The 16,606-nt window shown below is 33.5% G+C and overlaps 1 protein-coding gene across 4 annotated transcripts in view; it reads right to left on the reverse strand.

Moving 5' to 3' along the window:
- Nucleotides 1-16,606, reverse strand: part of Slf1 (SMC5-SMC6 complex localization factor 1) — a 62,876-nt gene that overhangs the window by 13,628 nt on the left and 32,642 nt on the right. For all 4 annotated transcript variants that reach the window (XM_042690968.1, XM_042690969.1, XM_042690970.1 and 1 more), the window contains 5 exons: nucleotides 16,311-16,469; nucleotides 14,928-15,091; nucleotides 11,861-11,989; nucleotides 11,202-11,367; nucleotides 1,512-1,659 (listed from right to left, as the gene is read on the reverse strand). In XM_042690968.1, coding sequence (XP_042546902.1) covers nucleotides 1,512-1,659; nucleotides 11,202-11,367; nucleotides 11,861-11,989; nucleotides 14,928-15,091; nucleotides 16,311-16,469 — 766 coding nt within the window. The remainder of the gene's footprint in view (nucleotides 1-1,511; nucleotides 1,660-11,201; nucleotides 11,368-11,860; nucleotides 11,990-14,927; nucleotides 15,092-16,310; nucleotides 16,470-16,606) is intronic.

Genomic DNA, 16,606 nt, shown 5'->3' on the forward strand with positions numbered 1-16,606 from the left:
GTTAGAGAACATTAAGTGCTGGGCACTGGTGGCTCACACCTGTAATCCTAGCTACTCAGGAGGCTGAGATTTGAGGATCATGGTTCAAAACCAGCCTGGGCAGGAAAGACTGTGAGACTCTTTTTTTTTTTTTTTTTTATTGTGAGAATACCATACAGAGGAGTTACAATTACAAGGGCAAGATAACAAGTACATTTCTTATCAAGCATTGTTGCCTCTTCTTTGTTTCCCCTTCCCATCCCTTCCCATATGATTTTTTTTTTCCCTTCCCCTCCACAAATTATACCAAATTATCTCCAATAAACCACCAGAAAACTGGAAGTGGCGCTGTAGCTCAAGTGGTAGAGTGCTAACCTTGAGCTGAAGAGCTGAGGGACAGTGCCCAGGCCCAGAGTTCAAGCTCCACAACCGACAAAAAAAAAAAAAAAAAAGTTTTCAACAGTAGAACTTGTTATACAGCAACAGATACTAGGGGAAAATGTTATAAGTCATAATATAAATGGAATACATACAAAAGTCTTAATAATGAGCATTCTGATTTCAATGAGTTTTATTCTTTACCCTCACCTAACTGTTATTAGAGGAAAAGACCTCAGAATTGTTCTCATGTCACTGATAGGATTAGAGACTGGTAATACTTTCAACTTAACTTGATTATAAGTGTTAAGGCATTGAAAACAGTTCTTACCCTGATTCTCATACATTAAAAAAAAAATCTGACATTGTCCAAAAAGAAATGTACTTTTTACCGTATATAACTGTAACTCCTCTGTCCACCACTTTTATAATAATTAAAAAACGATAATGGGGGAAAAACTATCTTTACAGTGAAATAGAAAAATATCTGTTTATTATAGAAGATGGTACATAATTTTTAGCTACAGAATGAGGGAAATATTTACTAATATTATATACATTTTTTTCAAGCAGTACTTTATTTTCCTTTTTGGTTTGACTGGGACAAGATCCTGAAAATATAATCTAGGCTGGCAGTACTTTACTATATAGGCTAGGCTGACTTTGAACCCATAATCCTCCTACCTCAGGCTCCCAAGTGCTGACATGCCTCACTTCCAGATAATATTTTCTATACTATCTAGTCAATTTATATGAAAATCTTCAAAACAGTAATTTTGGATCATCAATTATATATATATATAATTATATATATATATAATTATATATATATATATATATATATATATATATATATATGAGGAAAGGATTCTGCAATGTTTATAGGACAAGAAAAACACAAAACTGAAAAGACAGTGACTTCAATTACATAAAAATATTTATAAATATCAGGAAGACATTTTTGTTATGGGTAATTATTATGGGTACATTGGGGTAACTTTTATCTTTTTTCTTAATTCTGTCCTTGATATATATATCTATGTGTTTACGGTTCTATACCTACTTTAAGGTAAGCTTCACATAAACACAGAATTAAGATTAGGCTGCTTAAAGGAAAATTTCAAGAATGAGTCTTATAAAATCGGTATACTTACCATCACAAGAAAGGGAAATATAACTTCCTAAATCATCAGACATGTGTCGCATCACATTTCTGCCCATCTTCAGACCAGAGAAGATCCAGTAATCTATTGCTACTCCAAGAATTCCAGTCAATAAATAAGCCAGTTCATGTTTGAAGACCTAACATTAAGATGAGAAAAATGTTTACTAATATCTATGAAAACATAGGCTCAATTTTATTAGCATATTTTATTAGAATATACATACTGCACAAAGATATCATTGTAATAATTGTATATATGCATATTAGTCTCTTTTTTTCTTTCTTAGCCTCCATCCTCCATTTTCACAACAAAATACAGGCTTTAGGTAAGTTTACTTTCAAAAATTGTTGAGAAGCAAAATGCAACTGATTTCAAACACAGGGAATGCTAATGCTAAAAGAACTCTAGCAAATCAACTCCCTTTGCTTTTCCTTTCCTTTCTACACAGACACAGACACACATACATACACAGAGTTTAGATATCTCCAATATTTAAAATGGCAAACTAAATAAAGCAGGATAATGATGGCCCATTTCTCTAATCCTACCTACTGAAGCTGAGGTCTGAGGAAAGTAGTTTGAAGGAAGCCTGAGAAGACAATCAGAGAAACTAGTATCTCCAATTAATCAGCAAATCAGAAGTAGAGGTGTGGTTCAAGTGGTAGTTCATCAATCTTGAACAAAAAAGCTAAGCAAGAGTACAAGACGGAGTTCAAGTCACAGAACCAGTACACACACACACACACACACACACACACACACACACACACACACACACTCACACACAGTAAGACTACGAAGGTTTCCGAATTTAAATACATACACACAGTAAAACTTTGCAGTGATTTTGGAGAAAAGATCCAAGTCTAAGTATAGTCTAATCACTATTTTATACACACCTTATACATATAATTTGAAGGTAACTATAAACAACTGTAGTGGGCCTACATTTTGTGACCTATCACATGAACACAGGTGTGCATTTTTCACTTGTAGCATATGTTGGTGTTCAATAAATTTTGTATTTTAAGGTATTTAGGATTAGGATTACCCAATTTGTATTTGGCAAAGTAGTTAAAAAACAAGTATGTATGATAGTATACAATGAAACAAGATGCTTTTATCAGGTAGTATTTTTATTAAGTATTAATTATTAAGTAAGTGGCTGTTGTGGATTTCTATTAAAGTTATATGGCTACAAAGGACAGATCTGTCATCCTTACCATTCAAATACAGAACTATTCTTTAAATGGCATTTTCAAAAAACGTGACTTGAAAAACATAATAAAAAGTTGAGCATCATTCACTTACACACTCCTCCTTGTCCTTTCTCTTCCCCTTCCATCTCCTTATATTTTCACTTTTAGAATAAGTATTGTTAAATTCTTCTAAGAAATATAGCAATGCTTAAAACATTTTCAGTATGTTTTACCCTGCTACTTAAAACTATTTTTCTAATCTACAAAATCAGAATAAACTATGAAACTGAGAAGTATAAAAATATTTTTAAACACCTTGAAATATAAACTCTTTATCAAAGTGACAGTTAATTTTGTTGAAATTCCTATATTATTGCTATATGCTGTCTAGGTATGTTATATATGAAAAAACTTGTTAAATTAACAACAAACAAATTTAAAATATATGAAAAGATTTTAATAAGTATTATAGCATCCAAATACTATAACTGTATGTTCTAATAACATATATGGGATTAGTGAGAGAAATACCTAGCAATATGAATCCTCTGGCTACTGTTCTTTTTCCTGCTCCCACCAAACAAGTTTTTAATAAGTATATGTAACATTTAATTATAAAATTATTCCTTACGATGCCATTATACAAATGACTTCAAAATGGATATTTTATTTCAGTTCTGATGTACCAATACAAATAGTTAAACAGCACATGTATCAGGCTTGCCTAAACAAAGGATCAGTAGCAGATGCTCAGGTCCTCCAGCACCCTATCACTCTGGAACACTAGGCTGAATTCTGGCAGGGCTGATGTTATAACCTAGGATATTAAAGCATGGAGCTTACAAGATTTAAGCTGCATTTTAGAACTTACAGAAGCAATACCCTTGTTTAGATGTGTTCTAAGACCACAGTAAATGGGCTGGTCCCATGAGGTCTGAATTCATGCGTGGACAACTATACCACTCTCTCCCAACTTGATTAACAAGCCTAGTTTAAGTCTGGCATTTCAGTTGTGTGTCATGGGAGGTAGAAAATGAATGTCCCATCCCATCAGCAGCACCAATATTTCCTAGGTATGATCTGGAATACTAGGGTCCAATGCCAGTCTAGATAACTTTGCAGGAAAGCAATACCAATCTTTATAATGCCAACAGGTATTATCAGTCTGAGCCAGTTAGTACTTATCTTCACACATGTTATCAAAAGAACATAATACAAAACAGTAAAAATAAACTAATTAAATTCATTCTGTTTTTATATATACTACAAAGTATTCTTCCCAATACAATGTGTATATCAGCAGTTGCATTACTCGGGAAAGAAGAGAATGGTAAATTTTGATTTCTGAGAGTGATCCCCATCAAATATATAGTAAATGAGTATCACTTGATATCAAGTCCTAAATCTCTTGAGTCAGGAATCAAAGACATTAGCCTATAGATATAAGGCTCATATAAAAAAAAGAGGATGCACTGAAGTGTCTAAGAAAGCAGGTGTGAGCCACATGAGGCTATCTCAGACTGAAGCCAGCCTGGGCAGAAAAATCTTTGAGAACCTAGACTGCAAGTGGCTCAAGCAGCAAAGCACCAGCCACAAGCAAGAAACCAAGAAAGCTGAGTGAAAACTTGAGGTCCTGAGTTCAAGCCTTGGTACTGGAATAAAAATAAGATGAAATAAAAATAAATAAATCTAGGTTTACTTAGACCTGAAACTGCAATTCAATATGACTATTACTGTGATATTAAAGTTACCAAGCAGTTAGAGATGATAAAAGGTTTTCTTTAATGATTTTGAAGAGTAACTAGACCTAGATAAGGAACAGCCTGCCAAAGTTACTCTTATCTGTGTATCACCACCTAAACATGCACATCTACATTAGTAAATTTCTACCTACAAAGACACTTTCAAGTCTAGTTTTTAATCCTTTCATTATATAGATGCATACATAGGTATGTACATATATACATATTCATTGGAGCACTAAAAGATAGAATGCAAAGGCTTAAGCTTATGAGGCAAGCACTCTACTTGAGCTATATTCTTAGTTTTTGAGATAGTGTTTCAAACCTGGGCTAATTTTGCTCAGGCTGACGTCAAACTTATATTCGCCTGTCTGCCTCCTAAGCAGCTAGGTTTGGGTGTGCCCAACCACACCCAAACCTTCACACTATATTTTTAGCTAAAACACTATAGCCACAGGACTAAGACACTGTACTACAGATTTTATTTACTGTCACTTTTACAGTTTATAAACAATGCTATTATTTTCTAGTTTGGTAAATATGTATGCTCCAGAAGTCTATTAGTAAGAAAATAGCAAATAAATCATCAAGGGAAATAAAGCTTCTTGGAATCCTGAAGTGCTGAAATGTTTGTTTGCTATAGATCAAAGAGGAGAAAATGAATTAACAAAAAAATAACTAAAGACAATTTACAAATGCCAATTTACCTTAGAGCATCTAACATGTTAAATTCTATTATCAGACTTTCTGTCAATACCATTCTCTGTTATTTGCCAGTACAAGCAATCTCTAGTTTGTAAACTTGGCAATTATTCACAAATTGACTACTTTATAATATACAACAAAATTTGCCTCCTAACTCTTAGGTTAGGGATTTCTACGATGTTTCCCTGTGAGACAAGACAAACTATTCTGTTGGAAAGATGCAAACATAATGCACACAATGTACCTCTTCATGTTTTAAAGCTTGGCATTTGAAAATGAGAAAGTATGTAGCAAACTTGGCCTCTAGTCATGGGCTGTGACACCTTAAATAAGTTACTTAAACTTTAGTTTCAATTTCCTTATCTTTAAATTCAATCTAGCCTCCATTTCCACCTATAATTATAGAGTTATGCTTAAATAGCACTTGAGGGCATTTCAAGGGAAAAAAATGGGACTAGCCACTAAAGCTTCATAAAATTCGTACCTCTTCCATAACCCATACCTCTGTTCTTTGCCAAGGAGAGCCCAAAGCTTTCTCTGATTAATGACAATGAAATTCACTGCCATCGTGTCACTCTGTAATATGTTCTGATTGACATTATGACAAAACAATATTAGCATAAACTGAGGACTTCTGTTTAGCTAATGACTTAAATTGAATGCTTCAACTCTGCAAATCAAGAAACAAATGCTTTACAGTACAGAAAATGATGTCTGTGAACATGCATGGAATTCTGAAACTAAAAACTGCCAAAAAAGATTTAATTAAGTACAAGAATGAATTCTAGGAGAAAGGTATTATAATAAAAAAAGCAGTTTATGTAAATTTAAACAATTCAAATGTTAAATATTAATTTACAAAATTTAAAACCAGTTTTCATATTAAACTGATGCTACAATTTATTGCAGATTGCTTCTCAAATGGCTTTATTTATAAATCTCCAAAAAAACTTCAAATATGTGTAAATCTGTTATTATTTACATTACTATTTCCAGAGTTATCTTTGTTGTCCTCTAATGATTTAGCAACTGTGAAACTGGTAGTTTCATTACTGATTTCAGTATAGATGAGCAACTTCATTTATATAATGGTTCAATAACAAATAGCTTTGAATGACTATTGTATAAAAAGAAAATAATTTATAGAGAAACTATAGGTTTTAGATTAGAAGTATTATACTGCAGTGACAATGCTGTATATTCTAGCAATGGGCTCTATTCTGGTTGAGTATTATAATTTTTCTGCCTACTTGCACATTCATACAGGTTTTCAAAGCCAAACAAAGCCCACAAAGCTAACAAATCTTGCCCTAATTCCTTAGGCTGCTACTATCAAAACACCTAATATACAGAATTTTGCTTTTTGGCTTTTAGAGGAAAGGAATAGAAAATTTTCTGAGATAAGGGCATATGTGTGTGTGTGTGTGTGTGTGTGTGTGTATCCATTGTATAATAGTAAGGTTGAATTAATTAACATTTGTATTATGCCACATACTTTCTCTTGTATTGAGAATTTTTAAAATATGTTTTTAGCTACTTTTTATTTTTGTGTGTGTGTGTTACTTCCTGGGGCTTGAATTCAGAGTCTGTATTTTAGCTATTTCCACTCAAGGCTAGAATTGTACCACTTAAGCCATAGTTCCACTTCCAGTTTTTTTTGTTTTTTTTTTCTTTTTTGGGTCCGGTCGTGGGGGGCCTGAACTCTGGGCCTGGGTGCTGTCCCTCAGCTCTTCAGCTTGAGGCTAGCACCCTGCCACTTGAGCCACAGAGCCACTTCCGGCTTTTTTCTTTTTGCTTATGTGGTGCTGAGGAATCAAAACCAGGGCCTCATGCATGCAAGGCAAGTGCTCTACCACTGAGCCACCTTCCCAGCCCCGCACTTCCAGTTTTTTGATGGCTTAATTAGATAAGAGTCTCATGAACTTTTCCTGCTCAGACTGCTTTGAACCACACTCCTCAAATCTCAGCCTCCAGAATGGTCAGGATTACAACCATGAGCCACCAGTGCCTGACCAAGTCCTAATTCTTACTTAATAAGATACTAATAGACTTCACACTTGAGTAAATCAAAAGCAAAACTCCATGTATTTGTAGTCTTTAAACTCATTTGGACTGTAGAGGGTTGCTCAGACATAAACATTGGATGAGAAGTCTGGTTGGGAAAAGATTATTAGATTTTTTTTGCCAAAAATTGTTTCAACAAATATTTCTTCAAATGCAATTTATAGCACATAATAAAAGAGAAATAGTAGAAACAATAATAAGAACAGATCAACACAAGACCTTGGATGTAGAAATAATTGGACAGATTAAAAAGAAAACTGAAAATTCTTTAAGTACTAGAAACGATAAAAGTCACAGAGGAAAACAAACACCTCTACACAACTACTTAAAGATAATAATTTAAAAGAATCCTCAATGGTCATGTTAAAAAACATTAGATAACAAAGAAGAAAACTAGTAAAGTTTGATGAGTCAGACGCTGGTGCTCATAACTGTAATTCTAGCTCAACAGATCCAAGATCCAAAGATGGTGGTTCGAGGACAGTCTTGGCCAAAAACTTTACAGAACTCCACCTTCAAAATAAACATCAAAAAGCCAGACTAAAAGTTAAGCTCAAGTGGCAAAGTGGTAGAGTGCAGAGCAAGCACCTCTAGCAAGTGCAAGGCTTTGAGTTCAAACTCCAGTACTATAGAGGATGGGGGACAGGGTTCAAACACTTACATACAATGCTGCACGAATAGAAAATACACACACACACACACCCATGGAAGCATGACATGTAGAGGAAGTATAAGTTCAGTCAAAATTTAAATAGTACAGGAAAAAAACAAAACTGAAGAAATATTTGAGGAAGACGTTATTCTTTCTTACAACCTAGTCAACTTTATTGGCAGTCTGATACCAGACTGATACCTAAGTACTGTTCACTGTTTTTGAAGAAAATATGGCCTAACTGCTGATTATGGGATTATAACTACCATTTACATGACCACCAGTTAGAATTACCATACACAAAGAATAAACTGTTAAATAAAATACATCTATAAATTAGATTCAGAAGAGGTGATTGAAACAATTGTTAAACTTAATCTAGTAGGTGACCAAAAGCACTGGAAACTAGAGAAAACACATTGTGGTGCCTACAGTTCATTAATTTCCAGAAGTCAGAAATCATATAAAGCATTCTTTAACTGTAACTTAACAGTTAGGAAAACACACTTAACTTTCATTCACAAAACAAGAATCCATCCATTTAGGAACTTTAAAACACCTCTTTAAAATATGTCTTTATAGCAAAGGAAAAATCAAACTTAACAGAAACAGAAGTAAACACATCCTACAAATAAAGCACCAAAATCAATAGAATGAAGGTCAAACTGAATTGCAAAGGTAACAAATAAAAAAGACTAAAAAGAAAAAAGAGCCAACCATTGGAAAGACAGAAGTAAAAGAATTAAAGAGAGGGGAGCAGAAATTAATGATACAACATGCACGTGCACACACACAAATCGACAGTAGAACCTCAAAGACTACTTTCAGAGGAGAAAGGTCACAAGTATTTACTAGGTACTCATTCAAAATGTACCACAAAGTATAGACTGGTTTGGGTGGATGATAAATAACTATTTCAGAATATATTTAAAATGCTGTATGTTTTACATGTTTTCTTTATTTGCCAGAGTTTGAATTTTTGAACCAAGAGCTTTGTATTTTCTAGGAAGACACCCAACCACTTTGTGCTATAGTGTCCAGCCCTTTCTGGTTTGATTATTTTCAGTTAGGATCTGACTTATATTTGATGTCAGACATGGCCATGAACTGTGCTCTTTCTACCTATACCTCCCCACTGAGTGAAGATTACAGACATGATTCACATACAATTTGTTAGTTGAGATGGGGGTCTCATTAACTTTATGCTTGGATTGGCCTCAAACCACAATATTCTTTGGAATTCCTCCCAAGTAGCTAGGATTAAAAGCATGAACCAACACACCTAGCTCCATTTTTCTCTTTATACACTAAGATTTTATTGCACAAAATTTTTCCATTTTATTCCCCAGCTAACATGTAATAGATTTTTCTTATCAAACTGTCTAAATAGAACAGAGATTTGAATATAATTTAATAATGTCACAGTCAACTAAAATTTAGTACTTCAAAACTCTCTTTCTATAGACAAGAATAAACTCTTCCCATTGGATTCTAAGCAACCTAATATATTTTAAATTACAGGTTTAAAAAGCAGAGAAAAAAATTATACTCTAATTTATTTAACAATAAACACAGTATCATAAAGACTAGATTGCATTGTCTAGTGAGTCTTAAAAATAAAATTCAATTGCCTTGCAAACTTACAATATTTATTTTAACCTTTTTGATTTTTTTTTTTAGTTTTACTACTTATAAAATCAAATTATCAGTATTCTCATAGGCTACTGTAAGAAATGACTGTTAGGATACAATGAGTCTTACTATAAAACTGTTATATATTTTACAATTTTCATATTCTCTTCATGGAGTGATTATTTTATATTTGTGAATTGACTTAAAAACTCATGTATACTTTTAATTGGGGTTACTGTCTTGTTAGTAGAAGACAGCTTAAATTTTGGTACCCTATTTTTCCAAAATGTCTTTCTTCATGTAACTCAAATTTACATAAATATTTATATTTATGTTGAGATCCAGCTTAACACTTTACAAACTGTCTTATTGCATTTACTTTTCCAATTCAGGCAAGAACAAAATACATTGAAAACATTTTGGTTAAATTTCTATGACAGGCAAAATCTTTGAAGAAAGAGTTCAGAATATAACTTACCAAACAGCAAAGGTTAAAAAACAATCAAAATTTTGATTATAGCCGGTACAGTGGCTTGTATTTATAATTCTATCTACTTGAAAGACTGAGAGGGCCACAACTGCCAGGCCAGCCTGAGCAAAAAGCTTGCAAGACTCCATATTGCAATCATTAAAAAATTGGGTGCAATTGTTAGCACTTGTCATCTCAATTATGAGTAAAGAATAAACAGGATGATCACGGTCCAGGACATCCTATTAAAGAAGTAATGAAAGCAAAAATGCCTGGCAAACAAGGTAAGCTTAAACCCACCAAAGGACCAAAACACTAAACCAAATAAAAACCAAGTCTACTTTTTACTGTACTACCACTCCAAGAATTGTATGGATTGATTCTTCTGTTCTTCCTTTAATATCCTTATAAAATGAAATACACTGTACTAAAGGACTTAAAACTAATTATAAATTTAGACACGATGATCAAATAATTATAGATCTAAATAAGAGATAAAGAAGGACCTGAAGGACAGACACACTAAATATAAAACAATGACATAGCCAGGAGCCAGTGGCTCATGCCTATAATCCTAGCTACTCAGAAGGCTGAGTAGCTTGAAGCCTGACCAGGCAGAAAAGTCCATGAGACACTTACCTCCAATCAACTACTCAGAAGAAGCTGGAAATGGAGGTATGGCTCAAGTAGTATAGCACTAGCCTTGAGCACAAAGAGGCTCGAGGACAGTGTCTAGGCACTTAGCTCTCAAGCCTCAGAACTAGCAAAAAACCCAAAACACACTAACAAAAAAAAAACAACCACAAACCAAAACCAAAACCCCCAATGATTGGATTTATTTTAACTTTTTCAAATAATTATTCTGTAATGGGAGAAGGTACTGCAATCCTTCAGAGGACTGGTTCTAGGACTCAGCTCATGGCTGTTCAAACCCCTAACAGTAAATAACAGTAAATAGTATATCCTTCCAAACACTTCAAATCATCTCTAAATTACTTATAATACCTAATCTGATCAAACATTGCATAAATAGTTTAACAATATACTGTTTGAGGATGTCAAGAAATAGTCTGTACATGTTCAATACAGAGCATTTTTTCCAAATATTTTATGTATTATGGTTGAATCCATGGATGTGGGACCTACAGATTAAAAAAAAGAACCAAATACAGTTTATCTATGGACCAATATTTATTTGTAAATTAATCTACTTACATCATTTGACTTGCATTTTTCCTTGTGAGAATATATAGTCCATTCCAAAAGCAGATTTACTGGCTTGGTCAAAAGCCCTGAGGTCTCACTTCCTGACCAGAAGATTTCAAGAGGAATTGCCTTTCCTGTTATTTTCAGACTCTGAGAATCTGACCAGTCATACAACCTAATAAAAATCCGAACAAAAAGTGAACCTTTATGTCCAGTTTAATTGTGAGTGTTAATAATATCATTTGTAAGATTGAAAAAAATGTTAGCAATTTTTGGACAAAGGTGATAATGTATCAACATTAGACATACAAAAAATGGTCTAAGCTTAAAAAGCCCAGTAATTTATTTTGTAGTTTAAAACTACAAAACTTACTGGCATTATAAATAGTTGTTTAGGATAACTTCTCACTTGGGTACTGAGTTACTAAAAAATTAAAAAATATATTAATCATGAAAGACAACAATACTAATCCAAATAAAATGTAATAAAAAATATGAAATAAAGAAAATAAAGAAGGGTACTGGGGTTTACCCGAAAATGTTCTTTAAAATAAATCTACTTGAAGACAAAAACAGGTGACTTTCTAGAAGTATGATTTCGAATGATTATAAAAACATAAATAAAACAAAGATACACAAAACTGTTGTTTCTTGTTATTAAAACTTACTTTTGACTCAAATTCCGGACCTCAGTTTCAATTAAATTGAAGAAAAATTTGAGCAGTGTAAGGTAGAGTACCTTAGAGCCAATACTTTCTGGAATTTGATGACAAAAACTTTCATTGAAAAGGCAAGACCTGAAAAATATGAATCCAACAATCCATAATACAGAAACAAAATCACTAAGCAATATGTGGACAAAATATTTTTTAAAATGTTGGAACTGTAATAAAATTCCTTCTGTTAAAATATAAAGCTGGGCACTGTAGGCTCATGCACAGAACCCTAACAACTCAGTAGGTTAAGATCTGAGGATTGTGGTAAAAAGCCAGCTGGGCAGTAAAGTCCGTGAGACTCTGATATCCAATTAACTAGGTAAAAGTAGAGGTATGCCTTCTAGTATTTCTGAAAAGGGACAACATAGATACTAAAGTTCTTTTCTTTCTTGCTTTAAATATTATAGTATATTAAAATACATACAGGGCTGGGAGTTGGCTCAGTGGTAGAGCGCTTGCCTTGCATGCATGAGACCCTGGGTTCGATTCCTCAGCACCACATAAGCAGAAAAAAAGCCGGAAGTGGCGCTGTGGCTCAAGTGGTAGAGCGCTAGCCTTGAGCTGAAGAGCTGAGGGACAGTGCCCAGGCCCAGAGTCCAGGCCCCACAACTGGACCAAAAAAAAAAAAAAAAAAAATACATACAAAAGCAGAAGGAACATTATGCAGCTCATTTATGTTCTCATCACTTCTCTGAAGTACCATCCTGCCCCAAACACCCTAAATCACAACTACTTTTTTACAAAACCTGGGTATTTCTGCTTTTTAAGAAGTCTACTTTTAAACTGCCCTAATTCCCTCTCCTGTAGCATCTATTAATTCATCCGAGCAATTCTAGGAGCTTTTATGTTATTTTTAAGCATTATTATGATCTAGTCACTAGATCAATGTGTGAAACAGCACCTGCGTTTAAGATGTGTGAAACAGCACCTGCGTTTAAGACTGATGTGAGTAACAACTCAGGAACAGGTAGACAGGAGATAGGAAATGATATGTGACATGTTAAAATGGTAATTAAGAGTAGCTACATGTTTGTAAGGTGGCAGCAATGTAGGTATATTCTTTAGCAGATAAAACATAAGGGTAAAGGGAAAAGAAATGGCACTAGTTAACGTACATATTTGGGGAAGTAAAGATGAGAATGGAGGTGTATGTAACAGTTTTACATGATTTGGTATTTGTTCATGCTTTTTTTTTGTTTGTTTGTTTATTTGTTTTTTAAAAGTGTCTTGGCTAAAGAAGAAAGGCTGGCAATTTTCCTGCATCATGAATGCTGGAATTAGAGGCATGTTAACATCACACTGTTTGGTGTTATATGTTTTCCTAAGAAATGGAAACAGTCTTCTAGATGTAAGTCAATAAAGGGCCTTTAATCTGAAATATGACAAAATCATTTTGGAAAGCGCATACTGGGGCACTTGAAGACAAAGAATCAAGATCACTAGATCAAGTGATAGAATATAGATGCCTAGTAAGTGTGAGATGTGAGACCTTGTTTACGCGCGCGCACACACACACACACACACACACACAAAGACCAAGTAGCTATTACAGTGTGAGAAGACATTGAAACTTTAAAATCAAGGCAATGGCAGTTAAAAAAAAAAACACAGAAATTAAAAAGGATTCTACCCATCAAAACCATATTGTCTCTACCTATGGGCTAATACTGTTGTGATGGTATTCTGTTATATCTTGGTTACATTTCAAACATAGAAATTTTAATTTTATCTTTTTATTCCTACAGTGTGTAGTGTCTGGTGAACATTTGCTGAAATAACAAATGCAGGGTAGGTAATGGATTCATTCACTTCAAATATATTACAACTAAGTTTATATAAAGTGAATTACAATGATCTCAAGAAGCTAGCTTTCAGCTGGTTAATTAAATACCCTTTTTTTTCTCTACTATAGAGTTGTTCAGACACTTAGACAAAAAGAAAGATCTTTGCAGACATAAGAGAGATAGTAAGTAGAGCACTGAGTAGAAATGGAAAAATGATTAGGTCTTATAGGAAAAGAAGAAAAAAACATTAAGGGTTTTTGGAATCAGTAATATTTAGAAAAGGGAAGTCTACGCAGATGACAGTTTGTACTGAGGCATGAAAGATGTAATGTATTCAGGATAAACTGAATCCTGTTTCAAAATTTAAATTTCTAGCTGAAAAAATATTAAAAAATACTTCAAAGCAATACTGTATTACTGTAGTTACAAAATGTGATGCATATTCTTAAAAAAAATATACTCATTAAGTGACTTATGTAACTGTAACACCTCTGTACATCATCTTTATAACAAAAAACTAAAAACATAAAAATATGCACATTTATAATTTTGTTAAAAAATAACATTGGGCTCTACAATTAAGTCTATTTCATGATTTTGTTATACTCTTTTTTAAACATGATTGACAAACATAACCTATGTAGACTCAAACTTGCCTTTTTTATAAGTTATAAGCAGAATTTTTTTTCTAAAAATACAAATATACATCTTTCAGTATCTAATAAAAATACACAGTATAAGAACTATTCGGGGCTGGGAAGGTGGCTCAGTGGTAGAGTATTGCTTTGCATGCATGAGGCGCTGGGTTCGATTCCTCAGCACCACATAAACAGAAAAAGCCGGAAGTGGTGCTAGGTAGAGAGCTAGCCTTGAGCTGAAGACCTGAGGGATAACTCCTAGGCCCAGAGTTCAAGCCCCATCACCAACCAAACCAAACCAAACCAAACCAAACAAAAACCAACAAAAGAACTATTCAGATTACAGTGCTGAAAAAATCCCATTTGTTTTTCTTTTTTTAAACTGTGATTAATAATTTAATTTTTATTTTTATGGCCTGTAGGTCAGCAGCACAATTAAAGCTAACAAAATGGAAGGCAGGTAGCTGGATGCTTTGGAATAGAATATTAGAAACATGTTATCTATTTTTACTTCAACTAATTTCTATAAACCAGAAAAACAAAACAACAAAAGAATACTCAACAAAATTTAACATCTTCATGTGTGAAATTCCTTACCTGATAAGTACTTCTACTAGAGACCAGGATCCTTTCATACATGTTGGACACTGAAACAACTGTAAGTAATATCTTGACATGGCTGGTGACTCCCAAGGAGGATGTAAGTGAAGAAGAGCTGACAATATATGAAAGTATCGACCAGAAAACGTATCTATATTATCCTATTATTTAAAAATAAACAAACAAATAAAACACTATACTAGAAGTACAATTTGCCAGCTAATTCAGCCCCAAAACTGAAGAATTAACTGTGGCCTAACATTGTTTTCCCATATATAGATAGATAGATAGATCTATCTATATATACATATATATATATATTTTTTTTTTTTTGGACAAAGGAGGTCAGATGGAAATGTCATGAGGCATACTTATAAACTACAAGACTATGAGTTGAGTGCCGGTGGCTCTTGCCTGTAACCCTAATTATTGACAAGACTGAGATCAAGGATCATAGTTCAACCGATGAAGGGAAGCTCTGAGATTTTTTTAAAAAAAAATAAGATTCTATCTTATTTATAGATTTAATCAGTTTTATCATTCTATCTTTTAAAAATTTTATTGTCAAGGTGATGTACAGAGAGGTTACATAAGGTAGTATGTACATTTCTTGTTGAACTTGTCACCCCCTCCCTCACTTTTCTCCCACTTTCCTTCTCCTTCAACCCCCACTTCAAGTTGCACAGATCATTTCCAACATATTGTCTTGTACTGCCTCTCCCTTTGTCTCTGTCTTATTTCTAATTCACTACCAAAACAAAAGCCCAAAGTAAAGCCATGACTCAAGTGGAAGTGCTAGCCTTGAGCAGTGACAGTGACCAGGACTGGAGTTCCAGCTCCAGGACTAGCACCAAAAAACAAAAGAAAACAAAAACAAAACAACAACTAGTATATATGGAATATCCAGTTTTTATTTCATAATATTGAGAATAATAGTTCTGAAAAGTCACTTAAGAAGCAGCAAAGGTACGAATATTTTTAGCAATATTCTAACTTACTTTGAGTCTGATATATTTTGTTTGTCTTATTTTCAAATCAATAGGTACCTCTCAACAGCCCTTCACATGGTTTACTAAGGACTATGCTCATTCTCTCTGCATAACCATGAGTGAAGTGATTACTATCAGGGTCTAATGAAGTAATTTACCAAACAGCATACTAGATCATTGAAATCTGATTTTTGTATTAAACTCTTTACTGCCATGAGAAATATCAGATTTCTTGGGTTCTGAGAAAATAGTAACAATCTTTCAGAATAGTGCCTAGATATATTTCAGAAGTAGGAAAAAAGTGGTAACATTTCCTAGTAAAATGAGAAGGAAAAATTGCTATCTTCTCTTTTTTGATAAAACATGAGCAACCCTTAAAGACTGTTCTTACTTGCAGAATGTTCTCTAGAAGAGCATGAAGAAGGCATACAGGAGGGATGTAATGTGCTTGCAAAGAAGAAAGTTCTTCAATTGCTTCATTAAAAAACTGTCCTTCTATGAGGCTTTCAATTAAATTTAATACACCTCTGGGAAATTCAGCATTCTTAATCTAAAAGAAAAACAACTGCATGATTCATAAAGGTAAAATTCTGAGATCAACTCTTGAATTATTGAGGAACTTTAATTTCCTCATCAGTAACATGAAGATAATTGCCCTTGTTACTTGATAAAGTTATGTAATTCAAA

Source organism: Dipodomys spectabilis, unplaced genomic scaffold (genome assembly GCF_019054845.1).
Source record: "Dipodomys spectabilis isolate Male_0828 unplaced genomic scaffold, ASM1905484v1 ptg000140l, whole genome shotgun sequence".
NCBI lineage: Eukaryota > Metazoa > Chordata > Mammalia > Rodentia > Heteromyidae > Dipodomys > Dipodomys spectabilis.